We start from the raw sequence: 17,495 nt of genomic DNA on the forward strand, positions 1-17,495 counted from the left end.
GTGAGACAACAGGAAGAGATGGAAACAGGTGATCTGCTGTGGCGACCCCTAACGGAAAAAGCCGAAACCATTAGTAGTAGTGAATTTATGCTTTTAATGCGTTATATCATAATTTCTATGATGCATCTTACATTGCATATTATTTCTTAACTCTGCCTGACCAAGCACTGCAGATGGAAATGAGCAGCATCTCTTCACTTTGAATCGCATGTATTGTGTGCATGGTCCCTCGTTAAATAAACAACAGAATTAAATCAGTTCAGTCTATATAAGTCTCTACATTTCCCCTCTGGAGAAACTGGGACGACAGATGCTAGGGCCAGAGTCACATCTGAAGACGAGCCGACCGGAAAGTCCGCAGAGAAACCGTTTGAGTCGTGGTAGAAAATATAAAGTAAGACGACTGTGTTCCTTGACGTGTGAACGTTTCTGTCGGGCAATAAGACTGAAGCGGTCTGGTCATCCCATGTGTTCGTCCATCTGTCAACGACCCCGTGTACAATGAACAAACTGTCCCAGCCGGCTGTAGAAAGAAACTTGTTATTACTGTCGCTCTCATTGTGAGGCACCCTGGACAAGAGCATTATATAAATGTTTAAAATGTAAATTTAATCATTCTAAACTGAGAGCTTTGACCAGCAAATGACTGACCACCCAAAGAAAATAAATCTTCGTTGCTTGAAAGGTGCCCCAAACGGCGAGAAATCACCTCGATGGGTTCTGGTGGAGCATGCCGCTACTCATTGTGAGGGCAATTCATATATGATGTTTGCTTACTTTTAATATCTCCCATTTATTATTTTATCATTAATCACTGATTAAGATTACTGGGGACTATGTTGTATTTTTTAGGTGGATTTTGAGCATTCGTATAAGTTTTTCCCAAATGTCAACACTGGGTTTTTCAGAACGTGTCTGTTCAGATTAGTGCAGGTAACTTATCGAGTCTTTTACTCATTTCTAGTCCGGAGTTCTGAGTTTATATGGAGTGTGCTGATGTAAATCTGATGCATCTCAGCTGGCTTACAGCTCACAGACAAGCCTCATAGTTGTTCTGTGGGAGGTAAGATGTTCCCCATTGTCATGATTTCATCTGATGTTTTATCTAGACGGTTTGTTGTTGATTAAAAGTAATCAAAAAGGGGGGAGGGGGGATTGTGAGGGCAATTCATATATGATGTTTACTTACTTGTAATATTTGACCGTGTATGATCTATACCATGTTTAACTTTAGTCTAGATAGATGCTTAAAGTTCATGTGTGACAGAACAAAGGCAGTCTTATAAGGTGTCTTCTCCAAGTGAACAAATAAAGGCCTATTGTTAACTGTTGGTTGATAGCAGAGGAAGGTATGAGAAGCTGACTGTGTGTAGCAAAGTCTGTACACAGTAATTGGAGAAATAGCCTTGGTGGGATGTGAGCTGGAAAACTTGAGATAAGGAGGAGAACAGACAACTGCCCTATAATCAGGAACACTGTCATTTCACTTCATGTAATTGCATACATGAAATGAAACAACATATTGTTTCCCCCAGCAGTGCAACACAAAGACAAGAACACATATCCAAAAACTACAACAACACATACATCCAACCCCAGATAGCAAAATTGCTGTGGCCCGGACCCGTCCCACACCCAACAATTCATCCGTCCCACACACCGCGTGGAATGATGGCACTTGGGCGGTCTGCTCCTGTTTGCCAGATCTGGGCCAGAACCAAGCCATAGCAATGCCGCATGTGCCACATCTTTGCCAAAGGTGGCCCATATTTGTTTTGTGATATTTGGGCCATATTCACCATTTACCACATGGGCCACTTCAGGGTCATGTCCAGATTACATGTTGCTGAGAGCACCGCATCTTTGCCAAAAGACTCACATTTGATTTGGCATATTTGGGCCATATTTGCTATTATACATGTGGGCCACTTCAGGCTCACATCCATTTTGTCAGGGCCAGAAGAAGGCCATCAGGGCCGCATCATTGCCTGAAGTGGCCCACATCCGGATGTTATCTGGGAAACTAAGAACACGTATCCAAACTAAGAACATATATATCCAAACTAAGAACACCTATATCCAAACTAAGAACACCTATATCCAAACTAAGAACACCTATATCCAAACTAAGAACACATATATCCAAACTAAGAACACCTATATCCAAACTAAGAACACCTATATCCAAACTAAGAACACTTATATCCAAACTAAGAACACCTATATCCAAACTAAGAACACCTATATCCAAACTAAGAACACTTATATCCAAACTAAGAACACATATATCCAAACTAAGAACACATATATCCAAACTAAGAACACATATATTCAAACTAAGAACACCTATATCCAAACTAAGAACACACATATCCAAACTAAGAACACCTATATCCAAACTAAGAACACATATATCCAAACTAAGAACACCTATATCCAAACTAAGAACACATATATCCAAACTAAGAACACCTATATCCAAACTAATAACACATATATCCAAACTAAGAACACCTATATCCAAACTAAGAACACGTATCCAAACTAAGAACACCTATATCCAAACTAAGAACGCATATATCCAAACTAAGAACACATATATCCAAACTAAGAACACATATATCCAAACTAAGAGCACCTATATCCAAACTAAGAACACATATATCCAAACTAAGAACACACATATCCAAACTAAGAACACCTATATCCAAACTAAGAACACATATATCCAAACTAAGAACACATATATCCAAAGTAAGAACACATATATCCAAAGTAAGCAACAACAAAATCACTGTCCAAGAGAACGAACGCCAGCCAGGATGACTGTTGGAACTGCCGGTCTGCATGGGCTAGCAGTTAGCTTAGCCTCTTAAGAGAGACTACTATACTGATCAGTGTGCACTTAAGTATCTGTGCTTAGTGCATCTGTTCATGAACATATTAAAGTGTGGCAATACTGTAAGAGATTTTTGTCTTGATGCCAGAGAGAAATTAAATAATTGCCACAACACTCACCTTCTCGTTTGGAGCGCTTGCGGAGGAAAATGGAAGAGTCTCCGTCTCCACGGTAATTCTTTTTAGCGGAGCCGGACGAGGTGGTGCACTTGTGTCCCGAGTCATCCCTGTGCAGAGAACAACAGATATTTTTTCATCATGAAACGTTGGCGTCACACTGAACCGATGTACCGTAACGTCACTGCAGGCCCTCGCAAATTTTTTTTTTTTTTTTAAAAGAATCTGTAGAAAATTAAGCTGGGCAACATGAACAATAAGCAAGTTTCAAGTGTGACAGAAAGCCTTTTGTTTCCAGGTGTAAAAGATTTAGGTTCACTATCTAAACAAACAGGAAGCCTTGTGCTGTCTTGCTTGTTTGTGTAAGTATACACTCTTAAGTCTATAGCTTAGTTTAGACCACCCGGAACAAGTCACCCAATTTCGACGTGACACACAGATCGGATGTATATTATAACCGTGTAACCAGGGAAAAGAAGCACATGGAATTTGAACCATGTCACTTTACTGTCACGTTGAGCAGGCTGGGAGCAGCAGCTACAAAGTTGTGCTTCATACATATGTGCCTACTTAACATGCACGTCTTTCCGAGTGTGTGAAGTCTATGACACTAGTGCTCACTAGGGCTGTCAGTCTTCCTGTATAATCATATTCGAATTTCTATGCATTTTCATTTTTAATATTCGAATATATTCGATTTTTTAAAGCTCTAATTTAGCCTATTACAGGCTTATGTCAATGTCTACAGTATCAGAATGTGGTTATTAAGTACACTCTGTCCACTAGAGGGCATTCCAACCACTCAAAACGTCTAGAAAGACGAATGAACTTTCAGAAAGTCCAGGTCGAGTCCAGGTTTGAATAAAAGCTATTTATCAACTTTCTCAAGGCTAAGGAACACCCCTACTCCCCCAGATATTTAGGAGACCTTGAGAGGAGTCCTAAGGAGAATGAGACTGAAGAGACAAATTTCGCTTTTCAAATGGTCAGGAGTGGTGATCTCCGTTGTGTCCTCTCTTTCCGCCATTTCTGTGATAGTGACGTTAATGGTATTGCGCGCGTTTAATGATATTGTGATTCAGACTCAAACTTGATTGGTCATGACACATCAAAAGCATTTCACATGGGTAGGCAGGCGGGAAGAGCGAGATTCGCTAATGTTAGCCAACACATTTACATATATATATATAAAAAAAATTACACAATCGAATGGCAATTCTAGCATTCGATTAGTATTAATATTTTCAATATTCGAAATATATTCGAATATAGAAATTTGTTCCAACAGCCCTAGTTGTGTGTGTTTGTGTGTTCCCTCACTGATCAACTCACCACAGGTTGTAAAGACAAACGTGTTTCTTTTTGTGTGACTAAAGGATAAAGAAAGGAAGAAAAAATAAAAACAAAAGAAAGCTGATTTGTAACTTGCCTTGCTTGGCTGCTGCTGTGGCTCCTGGCTGACCTGACAGTACTGTTCATAGAAGCGGTGGACTCTCCTATGGTGGTTCGATACAGGCCGTCATCTTCTGTGAAGGAGTGCTTACCGTTAAGTGAACGCTGTCAAGAGAGAGAGAGACAGACAGACAGACAGAGAGAGAGGCAGAGACAGACAGACAGACAGACAGACAGATAGACAGAGAGAGAGAGAGACAGACAGACAGAGAGAGAGACAGAGTCAGACAGACAGACAGACAGACAGACAGACAGAGAGACAGACAGACAGACAGACAGACAGACAGACAGACAGACAGACAGACAGACAGACAGACAGAGAGAGAGAGAGAGAGAGAGAGAGAAAGAGAGAGAGCAAGAGAGTGAGACAGACAGACAGACAGACAGACAGACAGACAGACAGACAGACAGAGAGAGAGAGAGAGAGAGAGAAAGAGAGAGAGCAAGAGAGTGAGACAGACAGACAGACAGACAGACAGACAGACAGACAGACAGACAGACAGACAGACAGACAGAGAGAAACAGACAGAGTGACTTACTATCAAGAGTGTATGAATGCAATGTAACTGCTCTCTTATGCTACTGAACCAGGACAAGAGTGTTAGTTAAAATGTTAGGGCCATTCTTTGTCAGTGGTCTTCAACAAAATGCCACTGAGGGAGGCATGTGTACACGGGCTTTCAATCTTACCAATCACTTCAACACCCAGTTTCACTGGTTATTTCCATTTTCTCTAGATGGCGTTGAAATCAGGTGGTTGAGTGTTTGGTTGGAAGGAAATGCTTCATTTTCACATAGCTGGAGAACAGTGTTTTAATGGCATTACAGAATAATTCAGGTTAAAATCTTCAGGTTAAAAACCATGTAAAGGTTAAAAACATGGCAGGCTGGCCTTGGTACTCTGTGGTGTTAGCATAGCAGGGTAAACAAAGCTGCAGGTAATAACATTAATAATGACTGTTGGATTTAAGTGCACCAGCCCATCTAGCAGCATTGACAGACAGACAGACCGTTAATAAAAAAGTGTTTATTTCTGTATTGCCATCATCATTATTTCCATTAGGAACCTGTGAACCATTGTAATGATGATGATGATGATGTTGATAATAATGATAATAGTTATTCTTTTATTATAAATGCCACTTACAGTTAGCATGGTAGCCTGGGCAAAGCTGAGTTCCTCTTTGATTGACTTTTTCCCAGTGAAGATATCCTTCAAGTTACTTCTCACCTCTTTATTGAAGATACAGTGAAAAAGGAAAATACATATGCCCTGGAGAGAGGCAAGGAGAAGGACAGCATGAGTCTTACAGGGCTAGGACAACATATCATGATGTACCAATTACTGAATGAAAACTTTGTATTGGATTGTATATGTACATATATATTGTATATACATAAATGCACAATACAATAGAGAACAACAGAGACTGCTAGCTCCCTCAATACCACGAGAGTTAGAAACCAGGAAAGAACAGGTAGCAATGCATTATAGGAAAAATCGGCACATCCGGAACATGACTGCGCTGTGTACAAAAGTGTCTTACTCGGGCAGGTTTGATTTGTTACCTGAAGGCAGCTGAAGATGGCGAAGAGGTAGTGGAAGGAGATGACATCACTGTTGACTGCCATGAGCCCCAACAGCCAGGTGGCGCAAAGGAGCAGCAAAAGGAGGAAGGCCAACCGCAGGGCCGAGCTGGAGGAAGACAGAGGAGGACATGAGAGGAAAGGAAATTAGAAGAGAGGTGAGTAACGCAGAAAAGGGGGGGGGGGCAGAGGACATCAGAGAAGAGGAGAGATGAAGCAAGAAGAGAAGAGAAGAGGAGAGGAGAGAGGAGGAGGAGGAGGGACCCATGGTTTTATAATAACATTGAATTCACAATAGTGACCCATTCCACAGCACACTGTAAACATCATGTGTGAAATGGAAAGATTGATTTGCTATTTCTCCAGTGACTCACATGGCTCCTGACTTCTCAAATGTCCAATGTCTTTTGCCACAGGAGGCTTTGGCTGCCAGGAAGAATATGGCAATGTTAACCTGAAAGGAAATAAAGAGAAAGAGGGGGGGGGTAAATTACGCACCTTCATCACTTAATGACCATAGTACAAAGTACCCCCCCCACACACACACACACACACACACACCATAACTATGATGGCTATGGGTCCTGCGATGCTCCAGATGAGGGTATCATGGACAGACAACCAGCAGAAGTCTGGGTTTCCATAGCCCTGAGGGTCCAAGCCCACCGCTAGACCTAGGAGAGGAAGAGCGATCAGGAGTCGTTAGACGTTCACATATCTCATCCCTTTTCTGTTTCTATCCTCTAACTGCACGTTCGGTTCCAGACGAACATAAATGTTCATAAATAATCCCTAATAAACAACCAGGATCTCAACCCACAAGCCCACCCTGCCCCCATACCACCCTACAGCTCACCATTGCTCTTCACAACAACACATATCACAATGTACATTAAATGACAGTGATTCAACAACTAGATAAATTAAATGTATATGCATGTGCATATTGATTTTGACTTCCTGTACTTTCACAGAATCTTTATGCCAAGCATTTCCAGATATTTCCTATTCCTTACACAGGAAACCCAAATTCAATATTGCACTTCAGTCTTGATTTGGCTGGTCAGAGGTCTGTTACCTGCCAAGCGTATTGCTGCTATGCAAAGTGCACCCGATGCAGAGTAATCTGCTATCATGACAAAAACAGCATAACAGAAAGCAGCAGAGAGAGGATCCTATCTTCATCATTCTGTCGCTTGTCGGAAAGGGGTTTGTGTGTGTGTTTGTGTGTGTGTGTGGGGGGGGGGGCAGCGGATTGACTTGGTTGCAGAAATAGCCTCTATGCCACAAACTCCACATGGACAAAGGAGGAGCAGACACAGAAGATGTTCTCAGCGATTCGTGAATGTGACCTGTGTATTTGCCGGTATCTGTGCGTGTCCTGTGAGCATTGTGTTTGCATTGTGGTTGTGTGCATGCATGTGTGAGCAAAGTGATTCATTTTGCATTTAAGTAGTCCCTTTGCTTGTGTATTAGCATGTGCATGCTAACAGAGTGATATTTTTCTCTGCATTTATCTATATCCGCTCACTTTGTGTGTGCTGGAGTCTGGAAATGTACAGCCTTCTGTGTGCGAGTGTGTGTTTATGCACGTATACCAACACAGTTCGGCATACATGCCCAGATTCTTGGTGTCGCACTGTTTTTACATCCACATTGTGTGAAAGCATGTTTGTGTGCTCTCGTCTCACCGGTGATGATGGCGGGGATGCCCCAGCCAATAGCGTAGTAGAACCTCATGTGTCCCTGGTTGATGTTGCGGATCTCGGTCAGCATGCGGTAGATGTGGAGGCCCTCCACGAACATCCAGGCGAACGTGCACATGTAAGAGTAGTGGAGCAGGATGGCCACCACTGTACAAATAAACTGAGACACACAGAGCGAGGATGGAGTAAGTCGGAGTTCTGTTAAATACAACTTTCTTAGTGTTAAATACACCGGTAATTGTTTTTTTATTGGATGATGCTTTTGCTCAGAAGGTCCTATTTGTTGAGTGTTTGTATTAAAATCCCACATATTTGTAATTTCCTAATGAAAGGATGTCTCTGGCCTTATGAGGTTTACCCTGGTTTGTCTCATTCTGGATTACAGACTGAGGCTGTAGATTAAAATCTACAAATATAATTCAGAGCTTGGTTTGATTTTGTTGGTACTATTACGACGACATCAGGAATCAGGAACATTTATTTGACATTTCATTCCATGCACCTGTGCACATGAAACGAGATATCATTTCCCCCAGCTTACAGCAGTGCAACACAATGACAAAAAAGATATATCCAACATACCAAAAAAAAAAAAAAAATTACTGTCCAAGAGAGCGAACGCCAGTTAGTTTAGCCTGCCCCGCTGCCGCATCCTGTTAGGCCACCCTCGGTGTTTTCTCCTTGAGCACAGTTCAAGGCAGGTCCGTGGTCCCCGGGCCCACCGGATGCAGCAGACCAAGCTCTTTTAGCCGATCCAACACCAGCTCTCCCAGCCAAACACCTTTGACACACCTCCCCGCACTCCATACGACGACACCAAAAACACAGTCAATGCTAGGCGAGGCCGCCGCCATACCGCCCTCGGTGTTATCGGAACTGCCGGTCTGCATGGGCTAGCAGTTAGCTTAGCCTGCCCCGCTTCCGCGTCCTGTCAGACCGCCCTCGGCGTTATCGGAACTGCCGTTTCGTCCTTGGGCGCAGCTCCAGGCAGGGCCGTGGGTCCCTGGGCCCACAGGACGCAGCAGGCCAGTCCCCCCCCCCCCCCAACCAATCCAGTGCCAGCTTTCCCAGCCATCAAATGAACACACAAACTTAGACGCAGCCGTGGACAAACACACTGCATGGATGGTACTGGGTGAGGCCACTGCAAACGTTTAAGTTCGCGCTGCCATCTTCCCATACTGGTACTGGGCGAGGCCGCTGCAAACGTGAATTCGCGCTGCTATCTTCCCACACCAGAAGCAGTGTGGGAAGATTTTTTTTTTTTTGCAATCTTTTTGCAAATACTGTGTCTCAACGACGACTGTGATTTGTCACTACCTTACAGTTTTCGGTCATGCCTGCGGAACCTGACAGAACAGCCGAGACTCAATTCTGATGCTGTTCAGGTTTTGGCTCCCTTTACTGGGGCTTACAGGGGAAATTATCTCACCACATCTCTGTGTTACCACGCTTCACTTTATCGTCTTCGCCTCAGGTGTACGCAGATGAAAGAAAAGAAACTCTTTTTGAAATCCCTTGTTGGCTTTAAAACCAGCCCAATGAGCATGCCTCCTCTGTGTCTTGGCTAATAAGCAGTTGTGCCCGAGGACAATCAATCATCATTATTCAATGGATGAAACCCAAAATAATAATAATAATAATAATAATAATAATAATAATAACCCCTAAGGTGGTTGTTAAGTTCTGATATTTTGCCTGCCCCGTTGAAGTGATGAAGGATCCTGACTTGATGTAGATGTACAATTGGAAAAGAAAACAGACACTGATGACATGGATGGCAGTGGTTGCTGGAGAAACAGACTTGTAACCTGGAAAATATATGGTGCTGGCTTCTACATCGACCACAAAAACATGTCTGGGGAAACTGAATGAGATATTCAGTAGTTACATGAGATGAGACTAAGCTGATAACATATCACAAAGCATTCATTTATGGACTGAAGACTCATGATTATCGTGTTCAACATGGGAGGTCGGAAATACAATGAGAAAAGCAGAGCTCCTTTAGGATGCTGCTTACAACCTTATAAAACGGAAAGCATTGTAGCACAAACTGCAAACCTTCAGCCCTGTCCTCCAGCTTTGATATCCCAAAGCCTCTTTAGTACTACAACACATGCACTGGAGTCACATAATGGCAACATGTGTGCGAATTAAAACTGGACCGTGTGATTGGGATGTACTCTCACCGCATTCTCAGTTTGGTTGATTCCAATGAGGAAGACCAGCTCCGAGAGGAAGATGGAGGCCACCATGTTCTTGTGAATGCTGTGCAGGTTGGAGCGTAGCTTTCGGAGTATGGCCAGAAGAAGAAAGGTGATGAGGAGGGCCACCAGTGAGGCTGAGACTGTAGTATAGGTGATGAGCTTCAGTGGAAGGACCTCACCATGCTGGTGAAAGAAAAAAGGGATCTTAACAGCAGCTTGATCTGATTGTTAGTTAAGTAGGAAAGAAAGTTGGCAGGTTAAATCTCTGCAACACCCAGTGATGTCCATCTTCACTTCCTTTAAATAAGACACTGACCCTACCTGCCCATCAACTTTCATTTTAAAGCGGGTAGGTCTGATCCAGCTCTCCGATTATTTGAAATCCATAAAAGTTGTATACCCGCAGGAGGTCCCTTGACAGTTCTATGTTACTCCAATAGGTCTACTTCACATGAAGTTGGACATCAATGCACTCGAAGTACAATTAATAGACATAGTCAGGTAAGTAAAAACAAGACAAAATAGTTTCACGGCAGACTGTCAAAAGCATGGGCTGTCGTGATGCATGGGTCGAACCGCAGCTTGGGCGGGTTGGGGTAAGCTTACTAGAAAATATCACGAATTCGGGCGGGTAGAAACTGTCAAAGCAATGTTCTGTGTAAGTTATAAATAACTTACAAAAACATTGCATGCAATGGACTAGGCAGTGCATTACTAGTCCACCTTCTCTTCCCCCCCGTCTCTGTCATTCTCTCTTTGTCAAACACACACACATGCACACACGCAAGCAGCTTTATCATCAATTTGCATCTGTGGTTTTGGTCAGTGCATGTGTTTTAGAGTGCTGAGGCTTCACCAATGAGTAAGAGTTTTTTCCCTAAGTGGTATCCATAGCTTTCACTTACACCGCCAAGACTCTTTTTTTAGTCAGAAAGAACAGGCTAGCTTGTGTGTGTGTGTGTGTGTGTGTGTGTGTGTGTGTGTGTGTGTGTGTGTGTGTGTGTGTGTGTGTGTGTGTGTGTGTGTGTGTGTGCGTGCGTGCGTGCAAGAGAGAAGGGGAGAGACAGAGGTCATGTCTTTCATGATAGGTTACTTGTTTTGCTGCTATAAAGAACATCATTTGGAACAATTTGTCTGTTTATTTAGTAGCCTAGACCAACCCAGCCACTGGGGATGCACAAGCCAGTACATTCTTAGTGCCGGTCCCAAGCCCAGATAAAAGGGGAGGGTTGCGTCAGGAAGGGCATCTGACATAAAACCTTTGCCAAATCAAATATGCAGATCATAAATCAGATTTCCGTACCGGATCGGTCAAGGCCTAGGTTACCAACGACCGCCACCAGTACTGTTGGCAGCAGGGTGCCAGTGGAAACTATGCTACTGTTGGGCAAAGGAGAAAGAGAGGGGGGAAGACAAGTCCAGAGACAGCGGAAGAGGAGGAAGGGTAGGAGTGTGGAGGTGAGAGTCAGAACTTTGAATGTCGGCACTATGTCTGGTAAAGAGAGAGAGCTGGCTGATATGATGCAGAGAAGGAAGGTAGATATACTGTGTGCAAGAGACCAGGTGGAAGGGGAGTAAGGCCAGGAGCATCGGAGAGGGATTCAAACTCTTCTACCATGGTGTGGATGGGAAGAGAAATGGGGTAGGGGTAATCCTGAAGGAAGAGTATGTCAAGAGTGGGTTGGAGGTGAAGAGAGTGTCAGACAGAGTGATGAGTATGAAGCTGGAAATCAAAGGTGAGATGATGAATGTTATCAACACTTAAGTCCCTGCAAGTTGGGTGTGAGATGGAAGAGGAAGAAGAATTCTGGAGTGAGTTGGATGAAGTGATGGTGAGTGTACCCAAGGAGAAGAGAGTGGTGACTGGAGCAGACTTCAGTGGGCATGTTGGTGAAGGGAACGGAGGTGATGAGGAAGTGATGGGTAGGTGTCAAGGAAAGGAATGTGGAAGGGCAGATGGTGTTGGATTTTGCAAAAAGGATGGAAAGGCTCAACTCGTCTCCTGACACAATTCACTTGACACAGATACAGATACAGTTGATAATAATTTGTATGGCCGATTCACCTGACCCTGTCCCTAGGTGTGACCATGTCGGCCCTGTGATGGACTGGTGGCCTGTCCTGGGCGTCTCCCCACCTGTTGCCCAATGACTGCTGGGTTAGGCTCCACTATCTTGCGACCCTGAGTAGGATAAGTGGTTTGGATAACGGATGGATGGATGGAAAAGACTGTGGTGAATACATATTTCAAGAAGAATGAGGAACACAGGGTGACGTTTAAAAGAGGGGGAAGGTGCACACAAGTGGACTATAGCTTATGCAGGAGGCTCAATCTGGAAGAGATTTGAGACTGCAAGGTGGTGACAGGGGAGAACGTAGCTAGGCAGCATCAGTTGGTTGTCTGTAGGATGACTTTGGAGATCACAAAAAGGAAGAGAGTGAAGGCAGAGCCAAGGATCAAATGGTGGAAGTTGAAGAAGGAAGACTGTTGTGTGGAGTTCAGGGAGGAGCTAAGACAGGCACTGGGTGGTAATGAAGAGCTGCCGAATGGCTGGACAACTACTGCAGAAATAGCGAGGGAGACAGCTAGGAAGGTACTTGGTGTGTCATCTGGACGGAGGAAGGAAGACAAGGAGACTTGGTGGTGAAATGATGAAGTACAGGAAAGTATACAGAGGAAGAGGTTGGCAAAGAAGAAGTGGGATAGTCAGAAAGATGAAGAAATTAGACAGGAGTACAAGGAGATGTGGTGCAAGGTGAAGAGAGAGGTGGCAAAGGCAAAAGCGTATGGTAAGTTGGATGAGAGCTTGGACACTAAGGGAGGAGAAAAGGACTTGTACCAATTGGTTAGACAAAGGGGCAAAGCTGGGGGGATGTGCAGCAGGTTAGGGTGATGAAGGATAGAGATGGAAATGTGCTGACAAGTGAGGCGAGTGTGCTGAGAAGGTGGAAGGAGTACATTGAGGGGCTGATGAATGAAGACAATGACAGAGAGAGAGAGAGAGAAGGAGAGAGAGAGAGGGAGAGAGAGAAGGTTGGATGATGTAGGGATAGTGAATCAGGAAGTGTGGTGAATTAGCAAGGATGAAGTGAGGGCAGCTATGAAGAGAATGAAGAGTGGAAAGGCAGTTGGTCCTGATGACATACCTGTGGAGGCATGGAGATGTTTAGGAGAGATGGCAGTAGAGCTTTTAACTGGATTGTTTAACACAATCTTGGAAAGTGAGAGGATGCCTGAGGAATGGAAAATAAATATACTTGTACCGCTTTTCAAGAATAAGGGTGATGTACAGAGCTGTAGAAACTACAGAGGTATCAAGTTGATCAGCCACAGCATGAAGATATGGGAAAGAGTAATGGAAGCTAGGTTAAGAGGAGAGGTGACGATTAGCGAGCAGCAGTATGGTTTCATGCCATGAAAGAGCACCACAGATGAGATGTTTGCTTTGAGAACGTTGATTGAGAAGTATAGAGAAGGCCAGGAGTTACTACATTGTGTCTTTGTGGATTTAGAGAAAGCATACGACAGGGTGCCGAGAGAGGAGGTGTGGTATTGTATGAGGAAGTCGGGAGTGGCAGAGGAGTATGTAGGAGTGATGCAGGATATGTATGAGGACAGTGTGACAGTGGTGAGGTGTGTGGTAGGAATGACAGATGGGTTCAAGGTGGAGGTGGATTACATCAAGGATTGGCTCTGAGTCCTTTCTTGTTTGCAATGGTGATGGACAGATTGACGGACAAGATCAGGCAGAAGTCTCAGTGGACTATGATATTTGCAGATGACATTATGATCTGTAGTGAGAGTAGGGAGCAGGTTGAGGAGAGCCTGGAAAGGTGGAGGTATGCACTGGAGAGAAGAGGAATGAAAGTCAGTAGGAGCAAGACGGAATACATGTGCATGAACGAGCGGGAGGACAGTGGAATTGTGAGGATGCAAAGAGTGGAGGTGGTGAAGGTGGATGAGTTTAAATACTTGGGGTCAACTGTTCAAAGTCACGAGGAGTGTGGAAGAGAGGTGAAGAAGAGAGTGCAGGCAGGGTGCAGTGGGTGGAGAAGAGTGTCAGGAGTGATTTGTGACAGAAGGGTACCAGCAAGAGTTAAAGGGAAGGTTTACAAGATGGTTGTGAGACCAGCTATGTTGTATGGTGTGGAGACAGTGGCACTGATGAAAAGACAGGAGGCGGAGCTGGAAGAGGCAGAGTTGAAGATGCTAAGATTTTCACTGGGAGTGACAAAGAAGGACAGGATTAGGGACGAGTATATTAAAGAGACAGCTCAGGTTAGACGGTTTGGAGACAAAGCAAGAGAGGTGAGATTGAAATGGTTTGGACATGTGTGGAGGAGAGATGCTGGGTATATTGGGAGAAGGATGCTGAATATGGAGCTGCCAGGCAAGAGGAAAAGAGGAAGACCAAAGAGGTTTATGGATGTGGTGAGAGAGGACATGCAGGTGGTTGGCATGACAGAGGAAGATGTAGAGGACAGGAACGGGAGCAGCCGAAAGAAGGAAATTTAGTTGCCCAGACCCAAACACTATTGGGCTAAGATACAATACGCTATGCCTTGCAATCATTGTATTATGCTGGGCAAAAAGCCCAAAAACAAAATAGTGCAACACTGCTCACTTTGCTGTAGCCTAGGCTAAAATTGGAGATTTGCGGGTCCGGTCAGGTTTGGATGGTTAATTAATGCATATTTTAGTGGGTCAAGCAGTGCGAACTGGCTCTCATAACAGGTCGGGTGGGTGCAGGTATTAAAAAACCCTGACCCGTGCATCACTAGTAGGCTGGGCCTATATGAACTACAGGGTACTGTGTTTGATCCAACCCCAACTCAACCCTAGTTCTTTAGGATCATTCTCAATACATCCTCAATTGAAATGAACTTAACCACACTTGGCGGCAAACTTTTCCTGCTCTGTAGTAATATTCTGTGAATTTTCACTGCACATCTTCCATCTGGCACTGAGTTGGTTATCAAAGTAGCTGAAGCGTAAATCCAAAATATAAACCGTGGAGACCTGTCAGAAAGACATTGTAGGCTAAGGTGGGAGGGGAATATTCGCAAACCTCTCTCTTGGAGATATCCATGAGCACAGCAGTGCTGGATGTGTGGGTACACTGGCAGGTGATGTGGGTGTAATTCCTGTCAAGCAGCTCACAGCCCTTAGCAGACCAGCCACCGGTTCCTTTAACCCTGCAACAAATGGGTTTTGAAAACAGTTACAAGTACTACAAGGTTAAGTGGTTCTGAATAGAACAGAACAGAGAAGCATCATGATTAATATATCAACTCCATTAAAGTGGCAATCTCCAAGATTCAGGTTGCGGTCTCTATTGGCATACACTTCCCAGGAGTCGTTTCAAAACTGCTAACTTATTTGGCTGCCACGACACCAGAACACAGAGCATTTGTTCCTCCTATCCTCTCTGGTGGATGTTGATCACACGAATGTATGTAAAACATTGGTGACGCTTTGGATTTTTGACAGGGATGTCGCCACAGACATTTAACATTTCTCTGTATTACGGCAAATGCACTGGCTTCCATCAGTGGGCGATATGCTGAATCGTCTTTGTGTCACCTCATTCGGAGAAAATAGTTAATGGACATTTAAGTGAGAATCTTCAAGATTGTTACTTTTAAGTACCTTATATGTAACAATATATCGCTTACATAATGTACTGATGAAAACCACATCATATTTCTATCATATAGTTTTGTTTAACGTTATACAACAAACATTAATATACAAATCAGGTATACAGAAAGATATGTTGTGCTGGCTCCATTACGGCCCAGAGCTCACTATTAAAGCCAGCCAAACCAAATCGTTCATATATCTGTCTTACGCTATGGAGTGATTCCAGAAGACACAGACTGGCTTGGTCCTCTCCTGCGTCTCCAGCAGTCTGTACTGCAGGGTGACGGGTTCCCCCAGGGGGGCGCTCAGAGGGAAACCCTGGTTGTATACCGTCGTGCTCACGACGGGGGTGTTTATAGTGGGCTTGTTGGGTAATCTGAGTCGAAAAAGAAAACAAACAAAAGCACACTGACAGAGGTGACCTGCTGCTGAGAGCATGTGGAGTTTCGTCAGTTGGTTTCTATTCCTGGTACATTTGCATCTCCCTCATCTGGATTATTTTTCTTGCTCGAGGTACAGCAGGAGCCTCTTGAGGGCCCCTTTGCCTTGCTAGCACAGACTGTATTTATTCTGCACCCCCCCCCTTTTTCTCCCCAGTTGTATCCGGCCAATTACCCCACTCTTCCAAGCCGTCCCGGTCGCTGCTCCGCCCCCTCTGCCGATCTGGCGAGGGCTGCAGACTACCACATGCCTCCTCTGATACATGTGGAGTCGCCAGCCGCTTCTTTTCACCTGACAGTGAGGAGTTTCGCCAGGGGGACGTAGTGCATGGGAGGATCAAGCTATTCCCCCCAGTTCCCCCTCCCCCCTGAACAGGCGCCTCGACGGACCAGAAGAGGCACTAGTGCAGCGACCAGGACACATACCCACATCGGGATTCCCACTCACAGACATGGCCAATTGTGTCTGCAAGGACGCCCGACCAAGCCAGAGGTAACACGGGGACTCAAACCGGCGATCCCCGTGTTGGTAGGCAATGGAATAGACCGCTACGCTACCCCGGCGCCCCTGTTCTGCACTTTTTTGTGTTTTTTTTTGTTGTTAGTTTTGTAAATGATAGAATAAACCCAGTAAATAAACCTAAGGTCTAAGCTAGTCTCTGAGCATGGCTGCATGTACATACATAGAGGTATCCATCATTATTAGTGAAGCACAGTAGTATATGGAGTATATGGACAATATTGATCATTTTCATGCACACACTGATGTCATATAGTATTTAAGCTAGTTTATGAAATGGAGGTTTAACTAAACTTCTCATCCAGCAGGTGTCTTTCTGTTTTGTTAGTCAACCTGGCTACTGACACCTTGAGGCTTAGCACAGAAATTTGACAGATGTGGCCTTTTGCATGTTTCTGCAGTATTACATCGTGGTTGTTGCATCTTTACTCTTAATTCAATTTAGTAAACTCCACTGGCATGAATATGATAGGAACACAATTTGCACAAGTGTCTGAATACAACGAAAATGTATCACACAAAATAAGAGATAAATGCTGACCTGATGCCTTAACGTAATGATATAACTGCCTATCTCTGTCGCAGCATCTCTCACTTTTCTGATCAAAAGACATCTGGGAGTGGACCTACCTCAGGCTTCTGCGATCATGATCGTAGGTCTCTGGCAGAAGATCTCCCAGAGTCCTGTAGACAATCACCACTGCAACTGGGAGAGGTCCCGGGATCTCTGCATGGCGCCTCCTCTTCACAGACGCAGTAGGAAGCTCTGCGGGAGGTGATTCAGTGCGGCCTTCGGCAGTGATATCGGTCCGGGCGCGGGGCGAATCAGTGGTCATCCCCATGGAAACTGTCACTAACCAATCAGGATGATTCTATTCATGAATATTTCTCATACAACAATGTTTGTAGACTAGCCCAGTC

The 17,495-nt window shown here is 44.4% G+C and overlaps 1 protein-coding gene across 1 annotated transcript in view; it reads right to left on the reverse strand.

Moving 5' to 3' along the window:
* LOC130114448 (cadherin EGF LAG seven-pass G-type receptor 1-like) overlaps positions 1–17,495 on the reverse strand; it is a 94,919-nt gene that overhangs the window by 4,365 nt on the left and 73,059 nt on the right. Inside the window, exons 21-31 of the mRNA XM_056282330.1 lie at positions 17,205–17,427; positions 15,823–15,990; positions 15,040–15,166; positions 9,953–10,153; positions 7,746–7,920; positions 6,616–6,728; positions 6,429–6,508; positions 6,037–6,163; positions 5,615–5,740; positions 4,445–4,572; positions 3,019–3,125 (exon numbers count right to left, since the gene is read on the reverse strand). Coding sequence (XP_056138305.1) covers positions 3,019–3,125; positions 4,445–4,572; positions 5,615–5,740; positions 6,037–6,163; positions 6,429–6,508; positions 6,616–6,728; positions 7,746–7,920; positions 9,953–10,153; positions 15,040–15,166; positions 15,823–15,990; positions 17,205–17,427 — 1,575 coding nt within the window. The remainder of the gene's footprint in view (positions 1–3,018; positions 3,126–4,444; positions 4,573–5,614; positions 5,741–6,036; positions 6,164–6,428; positions 6,509–6,615; positions 6,729–7,745; positions 7,921–9,952; positions 10,154–15,039; positions 15,167–15,822; positions 15,991–17,204; positions 17,428–17,495) is intronic.

This window comes from Lampris incognitus, chromosome 6 (genome assembly GCF_029633865.1).
Source record: "Lampris incognitus isolate fLamInc1 chromosome 6, fLamInc1.hap2, whole genome shotgun sequence".
In the NCBI taxonomy this organism is placed as follows: domain Eukaryota; kingdom Metazoa; phylum Chordata; class Actinopteri; order Lampriformes; family Lampridae; genus Lampris; species Lampris incognitus.